The following is a 23,494-nucleotide window of genomic DNA, read 5'->3' as shown; positions in this document are numbered from 1 at the left end:
GTGGAAACGGTTGAGACCTCCACATGTGAATGTAGATGATGGGATGTGGGACTACCATCAGATCGTAGTACCTAATATATGCAGGCAGCAGTTAATTCAACTGGCCCATTCTACTCTGCTTGCAGGTCACATGGGTGTAAGAAAACCATGGAGAGGCTGTAAGCGGAATTCTACTGGCCCCGCATGGCAGCGGATGTTGCTAAGTTTGTCAGACATTGTCATACCTGTCAAGTAGTGGGTAGGCCGAATCAGTCTGTCCCTAAGGCCCCTCTTGTCCCCATGCCTGCCATTGATCCCCCTTTTTCCAGGTTATTTATTGATGTGGTGGGACCCTTGCCCCCAACTTCTAGTGGTAACTCATATCTGCTCACTATCATTGACCGTTCCACGAGGTACCATGAGGCGATACCTCTATGTTCTACCCAAGCTAAAGCAGAGGTTAGAGTTTTGCTAGATTTCTTTACAAAGTTTGGTTTACCCCAGGAGGTTTAGTCAGATAGAGAGTCTAATTTTGTTTCCAACATATTCCAGCAGTCATTAGCTCAACTTGGCATCACACACATCAAAAGCAGTGCCTACCATCTGGAGACCGAAGGTGCCTTGGAGCGTTACCACCAGACTCTCAAGAATATGCTCCACAAGCACTGTCTGGAACACTCAAAGGACTGGGACCGTGGTGTGCCATTCCTCCTGTTTGCTACGAGGGAAGTACCCCAGGAGAGTTTGGGTTTCTCTCCTAACGAGCTCGTGTTTGCCCATCAAGTTCAGGGCCCTCTGAGCTTGGTTAAGGAGACTTTGAGCAGTAACCTCGCCAAGAGCCAGAGCTAACTCTGTTATGTGGAGGACTTCAAGACCCATATGAGTGAGACTCTGGAGCTGGCCAGGGAAAATCTCAAACAGGCACAGGAGAACATGAAGGTGTGGTACGATTGAAAGGCCAGGCTGAGGGAGTTTAAGGTCAGCGATGAGGTTTCGGTGTTGCTGCCACTACAGGGTCAGCCACTGGTTGCTAAGTTTAGTCGTCCTTACCCTGTAATGCTGTGTATTGGAGACACCGACTACCTGGTGGAGACCACCGACAGAAGGAAGAAGCACCAACTGTGCCATGTGAACATGTTGAAACCATACCATCTTGCACCAGATTCTTCGGCTCCCGTACACCTCGTCTCCGCCACTGCTGCTGCTGCTGCTGCTGAGGAGGGTGTTGATAGCGGCTTGTTTGAGATGGACTGCGAGTTTCCAGATTGTAGCTGGGTGAAGAATGATGAGGTGGAGTCCACTCTCAACTCCAAGTTAGCACATCTACCTCAGGACCAAGCATCTCAGTTGGGTGCCCTCTTGTCAACTTACAAGGAAGTGTTCAGCAGTGCCCCTGGAAAAACCAATTGGATTCAGCACGACGTGGATGTGGGTGACGCCATTCCTGTGAAGTTGCCCACTTATTGAGTCAGTCCTCAGCATGTTGGCGTGCTGCATCAGGAGCTCAATTATATGTTGGACCTTGGGCTTATCTCCCCCTGTGTTAGTCCCTAAATTTCCCCTGTGACATTGCAGCCTACACCAGATGGCACCACAAGATTTTACATAGACTACATATGGGTGAAAGTGCTAACCAAGACTAATACGTTCCCATTGCCCCGACTTGAGGACTGCATCGATCACATTGGTTCGTCTAGTTATGTCACCAAGTTAGATCTCAAGAAAGGCTTCTGGCAAGTGCCATTGACCAAACGGGCTAAGGAAGTCTCATGTTTTGGCAGACGGACAAACATATCAGTGTAATGTGATGCCACTTGGTATGAAAAACGCCCAGGCAACGTTCCAGCGATTAATAAACATGGTTGTCAGTGGTATGAAGCTTTGTGTGGTATACTTGGATGATGTAGTAGTCTTTGCCGATGATTGGGAAGCCACTTAACAGAACTAAGTGTTTTGCTGTCCAGGCTTTCTGAGGCTCGCCTTGTAGTAAATGTGAAGAAGTGCAAGTTTGTGCACATGTTCAATACCTTGGTTATGTGGTTGGTCATGGTTGTGTACACCCCCTGACTCTAAGATGGAGGCAATAAAGAATTATTAGGCACCACAAAACGGGTGCGAGCTTTGGAGATTCCTTGGCAGTATTGGTTACTACCGTCGTTTTTTGAAGAACTTTGCAACAACAGTGGCCCCTCTCACCGAATTGCTTAAGAGAGATAGAAAATACATCCGGACTGATGTGTATCAGAATAGTTTTGATGCAGCCAAAGAGGTCTTATGTAATTATCCAATGATGGCTGCACCAAACTTTAATAAGACCTTTAAACTTGCTGTGGATGCTAGTAATGTGGATGCATTAGCTGTGTTGATGCAGGACGATGATCATGGCGTAGAGCATCCTGTTTATTTCAGTAAGAAGTTTTCTGTTCCTCAACGTAATTATTCTGTTATCGAAAAGGAATTGTTAGCCCTGATCCTCGTCCTGCAGCACTTTTCTGTGTATGTCCTTGCAATTGGGTCCTACTGTCATTGTATATGCTGTTCATCACCCACTCAAATTTCTGAATAATTGGAAGGTGAAAAATCAGCGATTGACGCGTTGGAGTTTGGTCCTTCAACAGTTTCATTTGGATGTTAGACATTTTAAGGGTGTTCACAATATCATCGCTGGTTGTTTGTCATGTTCTTAAGAACGAATTTTCCTATGGGAAAATTCTTTCTAGGTGTCGGCGTGTTATAAATGTAAGAATGTAAATTTTGTGTGTGTATATTGTGCATGTATGTATAGTGCGTGTGTGTGTGTGTGTGTGTGTGTGTGTGTGTGTGTGTGTGTGTGTGTGTGTGTGTGTGCGCGCGCGCGTTGATGCTCTATTTGCCAGCATCTACGCACATGCACCCGCTATCTTGTTGCCTGTTTAGTGCATACACATTTATAAAGTCTTAGTTAATTCTGCTTTCTCTCGACGCGGGTGTAACTAAAATTGTTTTTGGTATCAGTGACTTTTGGTGGAGCTTAAACTGGCGACATAAAGATTTGTTTTCACCAGCGATATTTATAACGTTTGGAGTATAGGGGAGAGATTAATTTGCCTAGCTCTTTCCTGTATATTTCTCGTCTGGCCCCTCAGTTGCATGTTGATATGTGCACAGCCTGAGAGTATATAAGGCAGAGAATTTTGAATGGAGTTAGTTTTTGTGAGATTGGCGTTAGGAGGGGGAGTGTTTGGACTAGAGATCAGAGAAGGAGAAGCAATATTTTGTGTTATATATATTTCTGAACATTTATTCACTTCGTATCTGCATCCAATCGCAAGTATTTTTGTTATTGTATTATTATTATATGTAGCAATCGAGTGCAGTTTAGTTATTTCTTTTTGTATGATTTTATTTCTTTAAACTGACAAGTTTGTTCCCAGACTTAAGTGTAATTATTCAGGGTATTATCAGGTTGCTTGTTTCTCCTATTCTTTTGTGTTTCATTACCTCATTGTAAATATTGTAAATATTATTAGCTTGTATTATATTAGGTATTTTTCCTTGTGTTTATTTTGCCCTTGCTAACGTCAGCTAATTTTATTTACTTTCGGACCTGTGTTGCGAGATTGGATTTAGTTTTTTTTTTTTTATTGTTTTTCATCACTTAACTATTTGTTCAGTTCCCTTTTCACTTTTTTCTCAGTTTTTCCGTAGTCAGATTTGGTTATCTTGGGTTACCTATTCTCATCTCGTAACGATATATATATATATATATATATATATATATATATATATATATATATATATATATTGTTACATAGCCTATGATTTCATCATCTTTTGTGTAATTTTAACGCACAGTTGCTGCATGTTTGATCACGAGCGTGTTCTGCCTCAGTCCCCCCCTTCTACCGTTATAGTAGAGTAAGTCGTTCTCTCTGTTATACTTTGCGGGATTTTCAGCTCTATGTCCCCATGGCTTCATTTGCGCGTCCTTATTACAAGTTGTATCAAGCTCTCCTGGCTCCTATATAATGAGCTCAGTCTCTGCATCATTGCCACTTAGATCTGCTCCTCATTTTGTTCACATCTCTGTCCTCCCCTGTACAGATATTATTATTGTGAGTGCTCAAGAAATCTCCAAACATCTAGCAGCTGTGTAATTTGAGTATAACTGTTGTTGCATTTTTTCTTGTACTGTATAGCATAAGTTTAATTTGTAGGCCTAGTGAAGTTTTTGTAATTCATGTAGGGTTCTTTATGTCAGTCATTTTTGATAATAGTTTGTATCTGTAATTATTTATCTGGCATTCACTGAGTATTATCTGGTATCTCATTTTATCAGGGCTGACTTAGATAAATTTACTCTTGCTAATTTCGTGTTAATAGAGGCTATTGCAGTTAACCATATATTTAACCTGTTTTTGCCATTACATTATCCTTATGAGTCCTGAATGTTTAGTTGTTAGTTTGTGCATTAAACTTTAACTTGTAATTTTACCTAACTCTTTTGTTTTGAACCTGGAACTTTACGGGACAGTAGTGACTCTTAGTATTATCACTTAAAGTGTACATTATCTTTCTCTGTTCCGTAACATAAATTTGGCGACCTCATATCAGGATATTCAGGATATTATCATAAGGATATTGTTTGATATTTTGTGACTGTGATATATTCATGATGGCTACTATTTCTACACTTGATGAAGCCAAAGATTTTTTGTCAAATGTGCAAACAGTGTGTGATACAGAAAACAGAACAAAGAATGAACTTAAGATTGTTGCTCAACAATTGGGATTTGTTGTTCGCTCTCATCAGTCTAAAGATCAAATTGTTGCCATGATTAATGAAAGCTTGTTTAATGTAACTCCTCCAAATGAGCAAACGCAGATTGAATTAGCTAAGTTACAGCTAGCCCTGCAGGAGTCTCGTGCTAGGGAGGCTGAGGCACAAGTTGAACTTGCTAGGATTCAGGCAGACCATGAGTATCGCATGAAACAAGGTGGAACTGGATCATCTAGCTCTGATGATTTTGATGTGGCTAAAAATGTTAAACTTGTCCCTCCTTTTAATGAATCTGATTTAACAAAGTATTTTCAGTTGTTTGAGAGGGTAGCTACAGGTTTTAATTGGCCTAATGAGTATTGGCCAGTACTCCTTCAAACTGTTCTCACCGGTAAAGCTCAAGTAACTTATGCATCTTTGCCTCAGGATCAATCTGATAATTATGATGTAGTTAAGAGCTTGATTCTTAAGGCCTATGAGCTTGTTCCTGAAGCCTATAGAGTAAAATTTAGGACAACTTACAAGCAAGATAAGCAATCCCATGTTGAGTATGCAAAAATCAAAGAAGATTTGTTAGAGCAGTGGTTAAATTCTAAGAATGTGGATTCTGATTTTGGTAAATTTAAGCAGATGATTTTGCTGGAGGACTTCAAGAGGTGTATTTATAAAGATGTAAGCCTATATCTTGATGAGAAAAGAATAGATAATTTGTCTGATGCTGCAGTTTTAGCTGATGAGTATGTTCTCACTCACAAGAGATATTCTAGAGAAAAAGGGAAAGCTGAGAGTAAGTACGTTGCCTCTACTCAGAGTACAGGTAACAGGAAAGAGAATAAAGATGATGTTTCTCAGGAAGTAAATACCAGCTTCACCTCTAGATTTAAGAAAAGTAAATGTACTTATTGTAGTAAGCTTGGTCATACTACGGAGAGATGTTTCAGGAGACAGCGTGATGTGAACAAAAAGGAGTCTTTAAATATTCAGTCAATTGGTCTAGTGTCCACTCTTGAGAGTTCCCAGAATTCTTTAACTTAGTTAACTGAACCTGCTTTGAGGGGTAACTTAAATTCTCATGATGGAGCTCCTCTTTTGAGCAGTAACGTGGGTGACACTCTCAAGAGTTCATGTGCTAATTTCCTGTCTGATGGTTTTGTCAGTCCTCTGGACAGTAATGACAGGAAATCAGTTAAAATATATCGTGATACAGGTGCTTGCCAATCCCTTATGCTGACCAGTGTTCTAGGCTCTAATGTTAATTCCTCTGATGAAACTGTAATCTTACAAGGTGTAGGGAATAATTACTTCTCTGTCCCTCTGTGCAGAGTGAATTTAGAGTCTGGTTTTGTTAATGGTTCTGTTATGGTTGGGTTAGTTGAGACACTCCCAATGTCAGGTGTAACTTTCTTACTTGGAAATGATATTGGTGGAAGTCAAGTGTGTCCAGCTCCTCAGTTGTCTAGTGAGCTAGTGGCTGCGTCCCAGGATTGTGATGTCCCTGATGTGTTCCCTGCATGTGCTGTCACTAGGGCTAAGTTTAAAGTTACTGGTGATTTAGAGGATAATGATGATGATGATGTTATCCTAGCTGACACTTTTCTTGCTAATTTGGACCACTCACCAGATGAGGCAGTACCCCGTAGTGTTGATAATTTGTCTCGTCAAGAGTTGGTTGAGTTGCAGGTGTCTGACCCTGAGTTGAAAGGTCTAGCTAACTCTGCTTACAGTGAAGAAGAGTCAGCCGGTGCTTCTACTTGTTATTATGTAAAGTCAGGAGTACTTATGAGGAAGTGGAGACCCCCAACAGCATCAGCCGACTGTGAATGGGAGGTTGTACATCAAGTTGTCATCCCTCGTGTTTGTAGGCAGGATATCATTAGAGTGGCTCATGATTCCAGTTTGGCAGGACACCTTGGAGTGAGGAAGACTGTGGCACGCATTTTGAAACACTTCTACTGGCCAGGTATCTTCAGGGATGTTTCCTGGTATTGTAAGTCTTGTCACACCTGTCAAGCTGTGGGGAAGTGTAATCAGACCGAAAAGGTTGCACCTCTAGTTCCCATTCCTCCTTTTGAGGCGCCTTTCACCCGTGTGTTGGCGGATATTGTGGGCCCTCTTCCTAAGACTTCTTCAGGATTTTCTTATGTGTTGACCATGATTGATATGGCTACTCGTTATCCTGAAGCCATTCCACTTAGAAATATCTCAGCAAAGAACGTGGTTAAGGAAATGCTGGGGTTCTTCACAAAGTTTGGTCTGCCTAAGGAGGTACAGTCAGACCGGGGAAGTAATTTCATGTCAAACGTTTTCAAGCAGTCTCTGAAAGAGTTGGGCATCACCCAGATCACGTCTTCAGCTTACCATCCCCAGACCCAGGGAGCGTTGGAGAGATATCAAACACTCAAATCGATGCTCAAGAAATACTGTTTGGAACATCAGAAAGACTGGGATAAAGGTCTTCCATTCGTTGTGTTTGCCGCAAGAGAATCTCCAAATGAATCACTGGGCTTCTCACCTTTTGAACTACTGTTTGGCCATGATGTAAGAGGACCCCTTAAGCTACTCAAGGAATGCTGGCTGTCGGAGGAAGATGACGTCAACCTCCTGGAGTATGTGATGAAGTTCAAAGAACGGCTGTCCACTGCTTTACAGCTGGCGAGAGAGAATTTAGGAGCTGCTCAGGAGAAGATGAAGACTTGGTATGATAAGAAGTCCAGGTTACGCCACTTTCAGCCAGGAGATCAGGTTTTGATTCTGCTACCAGTTCATGGGCAACCTCTTCAAGCCAAGTTTAGTGGTCCTTATTTCGTGGAGAAGAAACTCAGTGATGTCAACTATGTCATCGCCACACCAGATCGTAGAAAGAGCAAGCAACTATGTCACATAAACATGCTAAAGTTATATCACAGGCGGGACGAAAATAATCCAGTCTGCACTGTAGATGTTCCACCCGAGTCTGCAAGTGAAGCTTTCCCATGCAGAATGAGCCTGAGTGATAGTTTGGGGAAGAATCCTGATATCATGAATGATCTCCAGACTAAGCTTTCTCATCTACCTCCCAAGGAAAGGCAGGAGTTTTCGGCATTACTGCAGGAGTACTCGCAAGTGTTCCGTGCCACTCCAGGAAGAACCACTGTGTTGATGCATGATGTCGATGTTGGAGACGCAAAGCCAATTAAATTGCCTCCTTACCGTGTGAACCTAGTGAAAGTTCCTCTCATCCAGAAGGAGCTTGGCTACCTGTTGGACCACAAGATGATTGAGCCCTGTCAGAGCGAGTGGAGTTCTCCTGTCACTCTGGTCCCTAAGCCAGGTGGGTCACAGAGGCTTTGCATCGACTATAGACGTGTTAATCAGATAACTAAAACAGACACTTACCCTCTCCCTCGTGTGGAAGATTGCATAGACAAGATCGGAAAGGCTAGGTACATAAGTAAGTTTGATTTGTTAAAGGGATACTGGCAAGTACCTATGACTGAACGTGCTAGGGAGATCTCATGTTTTGTAACATTAGGAAAGACATTTGCATGTTCTGTAATGCCATGTACAGATTGTTTTAGAGTAATAAGAAATTTCCTTTGTAAATTTCTTTTTTCTTTGTGGGGAGGTGTTACATAGCCTATGATTTCATCATCCTTTGTGTAATTTTAACGCACAGTTGCTGCATGTTTGATCACGAGCGTGTTCTGCCTCAGTCCCCCCCTTCTACCGTTATAGTAGAGTAAGTCGTTCTCTCTGTTATACTTTGCAGGATTTTCAGCTCTATGTCCCCATGGCTTCATTTGCGCGTCCTTATTACAAGTTGTATCAAGCTCTCCTGGCTCCTATATAATGAGCTCAGTCTCTGCATCATTGCCACTTAGATCTGCTCCTCATTTTGTTCACATCTCTGTCCTCCCCTGTACAGATATTATTATTGTGAGTGCTCAAGAAATCTCCAAACATCTAGCAGCTGTGTAATTTGAGTATAACTGTTGTTGCATTTTTTCTTGTACTGTATAGCATAAGTTTAATTTGTAGGCCTAGTGAAGTTTTTGTAATTCATGTAGGGTTCTTTATGTCAGTCATTTTTGATAATAGTTTGTATCTGTAATTATTTATCTGGCATTCACTGAGTATTATCTGGTATCTCATTTTATCAGGGCTGACTTAGATAAATTTACTCTTGCTAATTTCGTGTTAATAGAGGCTATTGCAGTTAACCATATATTTAACCTGTTTTTGCCATTACATTATCCTTATGAGTCCTGAATGTTTAGTTGTTAGTTTGTGCATTAAACTTTAACTTGTAATTTTACCTAACTCTTTTGTTTTGAACCTGGAACTTTACGGGACAGTAGTGACTCTTAGTATTACCACTTAAAGTGTACATTATCTTTCTCTTTTCCGTAACATAAATTTGGCGACCTCATATCAGGATATTCAGGATATTATCATAAGGATATTGTTTGATATTTTGTGACTGTGATATATTCATGATGGCTACTATTTCTACACTTGATGAAGCCAAAGATTTTTTGTCAAATGTGCAAACAGTGTGTGATATAGAAAACAGAACAAAGAATGAACTTAAGATTGTTGCTCAACAATTGGGATTTGTTGTTCGCTCTCATCAGTCTAAAGATCAAATTGTTGCCATGATTAATGAAAGCTTGTTTAATGTAACTCCTCCAAATGAGCAAACGCAGATTGAATTAGCTAAGTTACAGCTAGCCCTGCAGGAGTCTCGTGCTAGGGAGGCTGAGGCACAAGTTGAACTTGCTAGGATTCAGGCAGACCATGAGTATCGCATGAAACAAGGTGGAACTGGATCATCTAGCTCTGATGATTTTGATGTGGCTAAAAATGTTAAACTTGTCCCTCCTTTTAATGAATCTGATTTAACAAAGTATTTTCAGTTGTTTGAGAGGGTAGCTACAGGTTTTAATTGGCCTAAGGAGTATTGGCCAGTACTCCTTCAAACTGTTCTCACCGGTAAAGCTCAAGTAACTTATGCATCTTTGCCTCAGGATCAGTCTGATAATTATGATGTAGTTAAGAGCTTGATTCTTAAGGCCTATGAGCTTGTTCCTGAAGCCTATAGAGTAAAATTTAGGACAACTTACAAGCAAGATAAGCAATCCCATGTTGAGTATGCAAAAATCAAAGAAGATTTGTTAGAGCAGTGGTTAAATTCTAAGAATGTGGATTCTGATTTTGGTAAATTTAAGCAGATGATTTTGCTGGAGGACTTCAAGAGGTGTATTTATAAAGATGTAAGCCTATATCTTGATGAGAAAAGAATAGATAATTTGTCTGATGCTGCAGTTTTAGCTGATGAGTATGTTCTCACTCACAAGAGATATTCTAGAGAAAAAGGGAAAGCTGAGAGTAAGTACGTTGCCTCTACTCAGAGTACAGGTAACAGGAAAGAGAATAAAGATGATGTTTCTCAGGAAGTAAATACCAGCTTCACCTCTACATTTCAGAAAAGTAAATGTACTTATTGTAGTAAGCTTGGTCATACTACGGAGAGATGTTTCAGGAGACAGCGTGATGTGAACAAAAAGGAGTCTTTAAATATTCAGTCAATTGGTCTAGTGTCCACTCTTGAGAGTTCCCAGAATTCTTTAACTGAGTTAACTGAACTTGCTTTGAGGGGTAACTTAAATTCTCATGATGGAGCTCCTCTTTTGAGCAGTAACGTGGGTGACACTCTCAAGAGTTCATGTGCTAATTTCCTGTCTGATGGTTTTGTCAGTCCTCTGGACAGTAATGACAGGAAATCAGTTAAAATATATCGTGATACAGGTGCTTGCCAATCCCTTATGCTGACCAGTGTTCTAGGCTCTAATGTTAATTCCTCTGATGAAACTGTAATCTTACAAGGTGTAGGGAATAATTACTTCTCTGTCCCTCTGTGCAGAGTGAATTTAGAGTCTGGTTTTGTTAATGGTTCTGTTATGGTTGGGTTAGTTGAGACACTCCCAATGTCAGGTGTAACTTTCTTACTTGGAAATGATATTGGTGGAAGTCAAGTGTGTCCAGCTCCTCAGTTGTCTAGTGAGCCAGTGGCTGCGTCCCAGGATTGTGATGTCCCTGATGTGTTCCCTGCATGTGCTGTCACTAGGGCTAAGTCTAAAGTTACTGGTGATTTAGAGGATAATGATGATGATGATGTTATCCTAGCTGACACTTTTCTTGCTAATTTGGACCACTCACCAGATGAGGCAGTACCCCGTAGTGTTGATAATTTGTCTCGTCAAGAGTTGGTTGAGTTGCAGGTTGCTGACCCTGAGTTGAAAGGTCTAGCTAACTCTGCTTACAGTGAAGAAGAGTCAGCCGGTGCTTCTACTTGTTATTATGTAAAGTCAGGAGTACTTATGAGGAAGTGGAGACCCCCAACAGCATCAGCCGACTGTGAATGGGAGGTTGTACATCAAGTTGTCATCCCTCGTGTTTGTAGGCAGGATATCATTAGAGTGGCTCATGATTCCAGTTTGGCAGGACACCTTGGAGTGAGGAAGACTGTGGCACGCATTTTGAAACACTTCTACTGGCCAGGTATCTTCAGGGATGTTTCCTGGTATTGTAAGTCTTGTCACACCTGTCAAGTTGTGGGGAAGTGTAATCAGACCGAAAAGGTTGCACCTCTAGTTCCCATTCCTCCTTTTGAGGCACCTTTCACCCGTGTGTTGGCGGATATTGTGGGCCCTCTTCCTAAGACTTCTTCAGGATTTTCTTATGTGTTGACCATGATTGATATGGCTACTCGTTATCCTGAAGCCATTCCACTTAGAAATATCTCAGCAAAGAACGTGGTTAAGGAAATGCTGGGGTTCTTCACAAAGTTTGGTCTGCCTAAGGAGGTACAGTCAGACCGGGGAAGTAATTTCATGTCAAACGTTTTCAAGCAGTCTCTGAAAGAGTTGGGCATCACCCAGATCACGTCTTCAGCTTACCATCCCCAGACCCAAGGAGCGTTGGAGAGATATCAAACACTCAAATCGATGCTCAAGAAATACTGTCTGGAACATCAGAAAGACTGGGATAAAGGTCTTCCATTCGTTGTGTTTGCCGCAAGAGAATCTCCAAATGAATCACTGGGCTTCTCACCTTTTGAACTACTGTTTGGCCATGATGTAAGAGGACCCCTTAAGCTACTCAAGGAATGCTGGCTGTCGGAGGAAGATGACGTCAACCTCCTGGAGTATGTGATGAAGTTCAAAGAACGGCTGTCCACTGCTTTACAGCTGGCGAGAGAGAATTTAGGAGCTGCTCAGGAGAAGATGAAGACTTGGTATGATAAGAAGTCCAGGTTACGCCACTTTCAGCCAGGAGATCAGGTTTTGATTCTGCTACCAGTTCATGGGCAACCTCTTCAAGCCAAGTTTAGTGGTCCTTATTTCGTGGAGAAGAAACTCAGTGATGTCAACTATGTCATCGCCACACCAGATCGTAGAAAGAGCAAGCAACTATGTCACATAAACATGCTAAAGTTATATCACAGGCGGGACGAAAATAATCCAGTCTGCACTGTAGCTGTTCCACCCGAGTCTGCAAGTGAAGCTCTCCCATGCAGTATGAGCCTGAGTGATAGTTTGGGGAAGAATCCTGATATCATGAATGATCTCCAGACTAGGCTTTCTCATCTACCTCCCAAGGAAAGGCAGGAGTTTTCGGCATTACTGCAGGAGTACTCGCAAGTGTTCCGTGCCACTCCAGGAAGAACCACTGTGTTGATGCATGATGTCGATGTTGGAGACGCAAAGCCAATTAAATTGCCTCCTTACCGTGTGAACCTAGTGAAAGTTCCTCTCATCCAGAAGGAGCTTGGCTACCTGTTGGACCACAAGATGATTGAGCCCTGTCAGAGCGAGTGGAGTTCTCCTGTCACTCTGGTCCCTAAGCCAGGTGGGTCACAGAGGCTTTGCATCGACTACAGACGTGTTAATCAGATAACTAAAACAGGCACTTACCCTCTCCCTCGTGTGGAAGATTGCATAGACAAGATCGGAAAGGCTAGGTACATAAGTAAGTTTGATTTGTTAAAGGGATACTGGCAAGTACCTATGACTGAACGTGCTAGGGAGATCTCATGTTTTGTAACATTAGGAAAGACATTTGCATGTTCTGTAATGCCATGTACAGATTGTTTTAGAGTAATAAGAAATTTCCTTTGTAAATTTCTTTTTTCTTTGTGGGGAGGTGTTACATAGCCTATGATTTCATCATCCTTTGTGTAATTTTAACGCACAGTTGCTGCATGTTTGATCACGAGCGTGTTCTGCCTCAGTCCCCCCCTTCTACCGTTATAGTAGAGTAAGTCGTTCTCTCTGTTATACTTTGCGGGATTTTCAGCTCTATGTCCCCATGGCTTCATTTGCGCGTCCTTATTACAAGTTGTATCAAGCTCTCCTGGCTCCTATATAATGAGCTCAGTCTCTGCATCATTGCCACTTAGATCTGCTCCTCATTTTGTTCACATCTCTGTCCTCCCCTGTACAGATATTATTATTGTGAGTGCTCAAGAAGTCTCCAACCATCTAGCAGCTGTGTAATTTGAGTTTAACTGTTGTTGCATTTTTTCTTGTACTGTATAGCATAAGTTTAATTTGTAGGCCTAGTGAAGTTTTTGTAATTCATGTAGGGTTCTTTATGTCAGTCATTTTTGATAATAGTTTGTATCTGTAATTATTTATCTGGCATTCACTGAGTATTATCTGGTATCTCATTTTATCAGGGCTGACTTAGATAAATTTACTCTTGCTAATTTCGTGTTAATGGAGGCTATTGCAGTTAACCATATATTTAACCTGTTTTTGCCATTACATTATCCTTATGAGTCCTGAATGTTTAGTTGTTAGTTTGTGCATTAAACTTTAACTTGTAATTTTACCTAACTCTTTTGTTTTGAACCTGGAACTTTACGGGACAGTAGTGACTCTTAGTATTACCACTTAAAGTGTACATTATCTTTCTCTGTTCCGTAACAATATATATATATATATATATATATATATATATATATATATATATATATATATATATATATATATATAACGAACCAAAGGCTAGAACCTCACAGTGTCTTCCCTCTAAGAAAAGATAAAAACAAGGTAATACAGAGCAAAATTAAAGGAACCATTCATTTCGAGATGCGTGGACACACTGAGTTTAAAAGACTGGAGGTCAAGGGCAGTAAGAAATACAGATAGAGGAAGACAGTTCCAGAGATGGTCTGTTACATACTGAAGGACTGAGAGTAACGATTAACTCTTGCATTTGAGAGCCTGACAGAAAAGGAATGACAGCTTGCTGCTAGACGGGTGCTACATGCCCGCCGTAGTGGTGGAAGCAGACAGTTCAGAGGAGCAGTGCCCACTGAAGTAGCGACAGAAATGAGATAAAGATGCATCAGTGTGGCGAAGGGATAGAGCTTGGCGGGAGCCAGTAAGAGGAGGAGAGTAAATAAGATGAAAAGCCATCAACTTGTTGTTGAGATGAGCTGTATGTGGGGAGCCTCCCCGCACAAGAGAGTTGTGCTCTACACAGGAGCAAATAAAACCCGTGTATAAAGTCAACAACCGTGCAGCGGTAAAGAAGGCACAAAGTCGGCTTAGCACACCTTATCTCTTGGAAGCAGGTTTTACAAGAAAGGTAATATGATCTTTCCAAGACAAATACCAACAGAATAAAACCCCAAATATATTTAAAGATGATGCAGGATTGAGTTGTGTATTGTTGTGAAATAGAGGATATTTCTGTGGTAGACTGTGACTTCTCGAATGATTTAAAAACTGAGTTTTTGGTGCGTTAAAAATAACAAGGTTGCTTTTACTCCAACCAGAGAAATCAGCCAAGTGATACATTAAGTCTGCCATTGCCTTATCCCTTGTTTGTTGAAGTAACAAATATATATGTACTATATATATATAGATAGATAGATAGATAGATAGACATATATATATTTATTTCTTGATAGATAAAGATTTACTAGAAAACATATATTTTAAAATTTTTTGTTGGTAAGCAGGAATGAAAAAATTACTGAAACCAGAGTTGCAAAAAGCACTGGAGCAAGAGAGCTTTTGAAATGGGAGAGATTCAGAGTTTTTTACCCATTGCTATGTTACACGCTGTCCTCCCAAACAGTTTGTAGTTAGTAGAATGTGGTGATGGGAATATAACTCTTAATATCCTCCCAACCCACTCCAAGTGTCAAACTGTCCTATTGCTTCTGTTGTTTCTGTGCTTTTAACATCTCTTGTTTTCCTACATGTTAACAATCATTTTGTTGTATTTTTTTTAGTTTATGATCTTGTAATGGAAGCTAGCTACCAAATACGTTTTATGGACTACTGGCACATAAACCCTTCCCCTGCTACACCTATGTGTCAACCTCCACCTACCTCTTTCCTCCAAGGGATCGGTTCCTGCTTTGACAAATTTTCCCACCTAATTTTCCTAATGAACCCATTTTCACCTTGGATCTTTTTATCATTGTGTCTATTTTCCCTCATTAATTAATTATACTTCACGTGCTTTTTTTACCCCCACTGACTTACTTTCCCCCGCTGATCAGTTTCCACCTTCGACCTCTTTCCCCCCTTGAAACTATTTCGTCCTTTGAACCGATTTTCCTCAATGAAACCATTTCCTCCCACTGACCTACTTTTTCCTAGTGTACCTAATTTTCCCCTTAAACCTATTTTTTATAGGTACATATTTTTCCTATGAATCTCTTCTTTCCATAGACCTTTTTCCCACCCAGGACTAATATTCCACCATGGATCTTTTGTCCCTCCATAGATCTCACGAACAACACGAACTCGTGGCGTTTTACATATCTGGAGAGAGAATTAAATCCTACTTGCAGGGGTACCCGGCATTACCGGGCCAAAAAGGCGAACACTAATCCTATTTGTTCTAGTTAAATTTTTCTTTCAACTCCCGAAAGACCATGTACGTCTTATGCCTCTGAAGAGGGATTGTAAGAGGTCCAGGAACTTTTTATATCATCTCTCGCAGACTAACGCACAGTAATTGTGCACACTAGTTTATTATCACAGGTGACCTCAAATGACCTCAAAGGTCTATATTACATAGTCTATGTCCGAACTGGAGGTCATGTGAGTCTCCATGCCAAAAATTGGGCTGCAGGGGTACCCGGCGTTGCCCAGGCCAAATAGGCGAACACTTTACTGGTACTCTCATATGACCCAGATCTGAATTTTGACCCCCCTAAAACCATCCTTGGGTCACCCTGATTCAGCATATAAATGGGGCTGGGGGTCTCTGGCCCTTGGTTTGGGTGTGATTGCAGGACAAACAAACAAACACTGTGACTGATATGCAGGCTATATATATATATATATATATATATATATATATATTATATGCAGGCTATATATATATATATATATATATATATATATATATATATATATATATATATATATATATATATATATATTATATGCAGGCTATATATATATATATATATATATATATATATATATATATATATATATATATATATATATATATATATATATATTATATGCAGGCTATATATATATATATATATATATATATATATATATATATATATATATATTGTATACGTATGGAGAGAGAGAGAGAGAGAGTTTTAGGTTGTGAATTTCATAGTGTAGCTCAAATGCTGCTCTAAACATAGGAAACATCCCCAGTTGCTACGAGGCGTTTTGGTGCCTAGCACACTCACGTACGTCTATTCGTTTTGAAGTTATGAAGAAACAAACAAAATCCATTTTTTTTTTTTTTTTTAGACCCAAGTTCGTGACTCCAAAGAAGGTTTGCGGGACTCTCCTAATAGCTTTGCTCATAAACGGTGCAGGTCTTACAGTCTGTATGCATAGAGCTGATCTTCACAAGCTTCTTAGTGCATGGGCCTCTTTGCCTTGTGTTGGTTATGTCACTGGAACCTGGGCCATCCTTACATAGTAATGATATATGTATGAAGTAATATTAAATGTTAATTGAAGGGTTAAAAATAGATGATTTTCACGATTTCTCTCTGGAATCCCTGGCTGTGGGGAGGGTTCACAGAAACATCTGCCAGACAGGATGGGTTAGACAAATACAAAAACGATCTTGACTTAATTCGCCGTGTGCCAGCTATTTGTAACCCTATGGGTCACCTCCATACTGACCATTTTTTGACCTTTTCTTTTTTTGACTAAAATGATAGATTTTGATGAGAAAACAACGAATTTCACCATTAAAATGCTCATCAAAGCTCGGAAGTGGGTTTTATTGAGTCCTGCATACTCATATACAGGTATACCCGCTCTCTCACACTCACCACATACGTAAGAGAAAGCCGTTTTCTATGTATGGTATACTCATTTATTTATGCTGGGAAGGTATAGCAATGTTAAGTACACTTTTCTGATTGCTTGTTACTTCAACATTTATCACAATTTGCATGTCTTTCTCACTATGAATGCATATCTTACACTTAATTGAAGATAGGTACAACCTGACTTCATTACTGTATGTACAGTTCTGGCACTTACAAGAAGGTATTTACAACTTGACTTCCCTATATAGTCCTTACACTTAAAAGTAAATATTTACAACTTACACTTACGTGAAAATATTTACAAAATCCCTTCACTATGTACAGAACTGGGTGAGACACACAGGCAGAGTAAGGCAGAGCGAGCGTGAGGGGGGGAGCGAGTGAGTGTATGGCCTTGACAGCCTGGGAGATGGTAGAGGAACAGTTACCATAAATCCCTGGCAATTTTCCCCCCGAGTCTTGAAAAACGCGGTCACAGTTATTTTTCTTATTTTAAACTGTTTTAAAACAGCACTGGCACTTGCCGCAGAAATATGTCAGACCGTTTTAAAATGGTACAGGCAAGTGGCGGGTTAAATAAAAAAGCACCTTGGGTGGATTCCCATCACTTTGGCCAGCAAAAATCGAGTACAGCGATGATTCTGATCTGTCGTCTGTTTTAAATAACTGTGTGACTGACCAATTGCTGTCCTACTGCATCAGAAAAACGGTGTCTAATAAGGTAGCTGGCACAACCCGTACAGTGGCATGCTTTTAGCCAAAAGTAGCCATTAGAATGATGTTTTATACTCCCTTTCATTGATGTGGTTTCGTATAGTACTTTATTCTTACAAACTGCAATCGATGTTCATGCAAAAGAGCGAGAAAATTGTTACATTTAAGTAGGTAGTGAAGCACATCACGAATCCGGAGTTGTTTTTGAAACTATTTAATCTTCGGTGGATGTATGCACATCATTGGAAAACTTAAGTGACTTTAATCAGAATTCATTACCCTATTGCTGGAGAGCCAGAAAGTGCCAGATTGAACACTAAAACTGGGTAATCTCAGAAATTATTAAAGTTACAATCGACCAATACACATTGCTAGAAAGCTCATGGAGAACTAATGGATTTTCCAAAACTCGGTTTTCCCAAAATTCGCAACTATACTGGAAAAAACAAGCTGAAAGCCTCTAAAATAGTCATCATTAAGGTTATCTTAAAAAGTGTTAAGGAAAAGCAGATCCACGCACTGGAGAGCTCATTAAAAAGCACATGCAGTGGGTATGTTTTAAGTGGCTTGTATATAAAAAAGTGTATATTAATATCAGTCAAGTGAGATGGCAATCTTCTTCTTTTAGATAATATAAGTCAAGTAGGTTGGCATTCTTCTTCTTTTACATAAAATTATAGGATTAACAACCTCCCTTACTCAAAAAGCGCCCTGCACATTGAAGTGTGGAAGCAAAAGTTAATTCAACTGAGGAAAAGCTACATTTTTAAAATGGATTAACAGTTGATTTGGTAAACCGTTGCTTTACCACTAAATATGTACTTCCCTTCAAGCAAAATCATTCAGGTGTAATAAGCACTTTAATTTCAACCAAATCACTTAAGGAGCAGAACGTTTTAACATAGAGCTTAACCCCCTCGTGCACAATGATGCAATGTAAGTCATAAGCCTTGCAATCTGAAGAGTAACCAATGACACAACATGATGCAACTTCCCTATAAATGGTCCTAGAAACATTCCCTGTGGATGGATTTGCATCAAATTTCGTTGAGTCAAAGCTGAGGGTTTCCAGGTCCAGTGGAAATAGATGGCAATAGCCGGGAGCTTATCAGAAGGATAAGCAGCCTATATTTAGCTCAGTATTGTCCCGTCAGTCAGACTGGAAGGGTGTGTGAGCGCACGGCCGGGCATTTAAACCCGCGTTTGGCTACTACTGCACCATCAATACCTTACGTGTGCATAGTGGTATTGTGCTGTACTGTATATAGTACATGGTGCTTGTGAAGAACGTTTATAAGTGTTTCTTATATATTTTCAGAGAATGCCAGATTTGAAAATTCTGAATTGATTTTTACCATTCCCATGCTATTGTTACATTACACTAAACCTGAAAAATGTCTTGCAAGGCCTTATCTGAGAAAGATTACATGAAATACTTATTCAGTGGAAGTGAGAGTCAAGAAAGCAGTGAAAGTGAAATGAAAAGTGAATATGTTGAGGAGGAGAGAGTGAGGAGCAGGAGAGCGAGGGTGAAATATGACCCTACATATGATAAGGGCAAACCCGCGGTCAAGGCTGCTGTGATAAGCACTGTAGAGAGTGGTAGTAGCACCATCACTACCACAATTCCTTTCACCATCGCCACAACTGGTCCTTTCACCAATGCCACGACTGGTGCTACTACAACTACTTCCATCATTCAGACGACATTTTTCACCTTTCCAGAGACCTCCTTACTGACAAAAGCATACAGCAGTAAATCACATTGCACACACACACACACACACACACACACACACACACACACACACACACACCACAAACACACACACACCCAGGCTGTGATCGTACCTGTCCTCCTCTCTGCAACTCCATCTACTTTCAAGAAACACTTCAACATTGCTAGAGGACATGAGTAACCAGATTATTTGCCTAGTTTTTATACTATTGTATTGTAACGTATAAATTGTGTGTTTACTATATATTTCTCATAGGGTAATTGTGGTGTATTTCATTGCTATCCTCTCAGTCATTTTACTCGTAAAGTATAGGTAGCATCAAAAATCTGAAGAAAGCTTGATCAAGCTGATGATTACCTATGCATACTTTTGTAAAGCAAAGTAACCTATGTGTGTGAAAATAAATGGGGAAAAGTTACAAAAGACAAACAAGCTCAGCCTACGGGCCTAAGCATACGTGCTGTTACAGAGCAAACCGTGCACAACCCATCGTAACTTTTCAATATTCATTTTCTCCATAACAATAATGGTTAAAACACTGTGAATTATATCATGGGCTTCCTTAACCTTTGGGCTACAAAACTGGATAGAATTTACATACAGTATATGTTTGTTAGTGTCACTAACAACATACGAAATAATAAGCAAATCAGACGTTTTTGGGCGATTTTCGTAGTTTTTTCTATTTACTCGAAAACTATTGGACATATCAAATAGAAACTTTCACAGATGAAAGATCGTGAAATTCTGCAGACAGACATGTCCTTTGCAGCTGCTTGTCACGGGAAAAATTTTTCACGGTGATGTTGGGACGTTATGAGAAGGGAGTTTTCACATAAATAAGGTTTATTCAGGCTTCATTTCTGTACATTTATTCGTTTGTTTAATGTTTTTTTTTTTCTTATAGTATAAACATCAACGAAGATGATGGGAATCGATCTATAACAATATAAGCACTATCCGGGGGTAAATTGGGCCATGGAAGTTTTTCCCTTGCCGCGCGTGAGGAGCCAGCATAAGCAAGGTTTTCGTTCTGTGCATGGAACTAAAACTCATTGGAAACTTGTGGTGCGCGAGGGGGTTAAGTGTCTGCTGATACTCAAAGCTCAGCTGAAGCAACCAGTAAGCAGCTGACCACATTTAGACACCCCTTGTCTTGATTACGTCTGATGAAATTTACTAACAATATGTTACAATGTTACTAAGTAAGAGCACAATATGAGAGGGGAAGAATGCAATCAATTGATTCAAATCACCAATGATAAGACGATGGAGGAAGAGGACCTTAGAGTGTACATGACGAAATTTACAGCTTGGCTGACAGTGCCAGAAAGCTGCAGCAGTGAGGAGACTAAATAACAGAATTACAATTGTGAACGAAAAAATATTTAAGAAAAACTTTCAGGATATGTTAGATCTAATAAGGAAACAGCAACACAGGCCTGGTATGCATATCTAGTACAGAATATAAATGTGTTAGAGAGTTATGAGCACGTTAAAGTTGTGAAAACTTGATTATGAAGAAAGAATATTGAAACAATACTTATAATTACTGTCACAGAGTCGGCTCAGAAGAGATTTAGACAGTCTCTGCAGAAAGCTGTGTAGTGAACTTTAACTCATAACCTGGGTTGTGATCACTTTAAGCATGCTAGTCCTTTTGATTGCCTTGAATATCATTTAAAATTAATGACAGTAAGAATTATAGGAAGGAATCTATCTTCTGTAAGGATGTCACACTTATTTTTGTCTAGAAGTAGTTCAATTATTAATTTACTTGATGTCCTCCAGGTGCTGAAGAGTGGCCACAAAGTCGAGGTAGTGGATGGAGAGGAGATGGAGGCGATACGCAAGGACTTTCATGGATACACGAAGAATCTGATTCGCCTCACTCCAGGCAGATGGCTCCTTCTTGATAGATACAAAAACCTTGCCAACCAAGTCTATGATTTCAAGGTTAGATATTCTTATCTGCTATATATTAATCGGTTTCTGATTACTGTATTATGTATTTGAAATAATAACCAATACAACTGGTCAGTATACAGTTAATACCATATACTATAAGTTACTGGAGCTGATTCATTTTAAAAATTACCGTTCAGAACCATTGCTAGTCATAATGAGTAACAGCAGTAGACTATTTAATAATCAAACAATGTGATGTTCCGCGGTTGAAAACAAAAACTTCTATTCTCTTTAATTATTAATGGGTTGCAATAGAGATAAAATATTTGCCAACTACCCCAACAATTTATGAAGCATTAAACAATCTATCAATTTATCTATTGCCAGACGCCTCAATCCCGTTCGGGGTGGACAAATCGCCTCCACGTCGCCTTGTTCCCCGCCATTTCACTGCCCCGCTCCCAACTCACATCCCCCTCTCTCATATACCTTTCCACCCCATCCCTCCATCTCATCCTCGGCCTTCCCCTCCCTCTTCCCCCCTCCACCTCACTCACATACACTCTCTTCGTCAGTCTTTCACCCTCCATCCTCTCCACATGGCCAAACCACCTCAGCGTATTCCTCCTAACGCTTCCTATTACATCCACATCCACACCACAACGCTCCTTTATATCCTCATTTGTCAACCTGTCTCTCCATGTGACCCCACAGGCTCCTCCTAAATAACTCATTTCCACTGCTCTCACTCTTGGCTTGCGTCCTTCCAGCAACGTCCAACCTTCACTTCCATACGTTAGAGTTGGTATCACAATACTGTCATGTAGTAACTTTTTCACTTCCATGCTCACTTCCCTGTTTCTTATCACTGTCTTCAAGGAATCAGCAACCTTTCTTCCCTGCTGTACCCTTTCAAGCACTTCACCCTCCAAACCTCCATCCTTACTCATCACACTACCCAAGTAATTAAATGTACTCACATTTTCCAATTCCTCACCATCCAACCTCGCTGTACATTCACTGACTTCACCTCTTTCAAAGACCATCACTTTACGCTTCCCTACATTCACCTTTAGATTCCGTTTCTTACACACTCTCCCAAACTCATCCACCAAGCCTTGGAGCTCTCCTTCGTCTTCACTCAACAACACAGTATCATCTGCAAACAACAGTACAGGGAGTTTCCAAACACTACCCTCTCTCACCAGGGCCACTCCAACATCCACTACCCTACCTTATACCTCTTTTATTACCCCATCCATGTACAGATTGAACAACTATGGAGACATGACACATCCCTGTTCCAGTCCAACCTTCAAAGAGAAAATTAACTCATTTCACCATCCACACGCACTGCAGCCTTAGCACCCTCATACATACCCTTCACAGCATTCAACAACTTCCCATCTACTCCATATATTCTTAGTACTTTCCACAATCCTAGTCTATCCACCCTGTCATATGCTTTTTCCAATTCCATGAAAGCTGCTTACAACTTCTTTCCCTTCTCTAGAAACTTTTCCACTAAAGATCTAAGAATGAATATCTGATCTACACAACCTCTTCTCTTCCAAAATCCTCCTTGTTCTTCTCCCACTAATTCCTCTGTTCTTCCTCTAACTCTGTCAATAAGTATCCTACCATACACTTTTCCTATGATACTAAGAAGACAGATGCCCCTATGATTACTACACACTTCTTTTTCCCCTTTTCCTTTGTACAAGGGAATAATTATACCTGACTTCCAGACCTCCGGGACTCTACCTTCCTCCCAGGCCAATCTGCACATTTTCCACATCCATTCTACTACTATCTCTCCCTCATACTTCAGCATTTCACAACGCAGTCCATCAATTCCTGGGGCTTTCCTCAATTTAACTTTCTTCATTGCTTCCACAACTTCTATCCTACTGATTTCTTCCAGTCTTCTCACCTCCCTCCTTCTCCCAGCCTTTCCCCAGCCACTTATACTCGCATTACTTCCATCCTGTATGTTCAACAATTCCTTAAAGTGATCTCGCCATCTGCTCACTTTTTCTCCCTTCTCCACTTGTAATCTACCATTTTTAT

General features: G+C 40.4%; 1 protein-coding gene across 1 annotated transcript in view; it reads left to right on the top strand.

Annotated features, from left to right (window-relative positions):
* The first annotated feature begins 2,269 nt into the window (after positions 1 to 2,269).
* The window catches only part of LOC145412383 (sulfotransferase 1C4-like), a 168,281-nt gene continuing 147,056 nt past the window's right edge, over positions 2,270 to 23,494 (top strand). The window contains exons 1-3 of the mRNA XM_080282272.1: positions 2,270 to 2,387; positions 10,940 to 10,986; positions 21,308 to 21,472. Of these exons, the coding sequence (XP_080138398.1) occupies positions 2,270 to 2,387; positions 10,940 to 10,986; positions 21,308 to 21,472 (330 nt within the window). The remainder of the gene's footprint in view (positions 2,388 to 10,939; positions 10,987 to 21,307; positions 21,473 to 23,494) is intronic.

Source organism: Coenobita brevimanus, chromosome 93, assembly GCF_032717465.1.
Source record: "Coenobita brevimanus isolate Jiangsu-jjx chromosome 93, ASM3271746v2, whole genome shotgun sequence".
NCBI classification, from domain to species: domain Eukaryota; kingdom Metazoa; phylum Arthropoda; class Malacostraca; order Decapoda; family Coenobitidae; genus Coenobita; species Coenobita brevimanus.
Note: the sequence above shows the minus strand (reverse complement) of the source record. Positions and strands in the feature narration are given on the sequence as shown.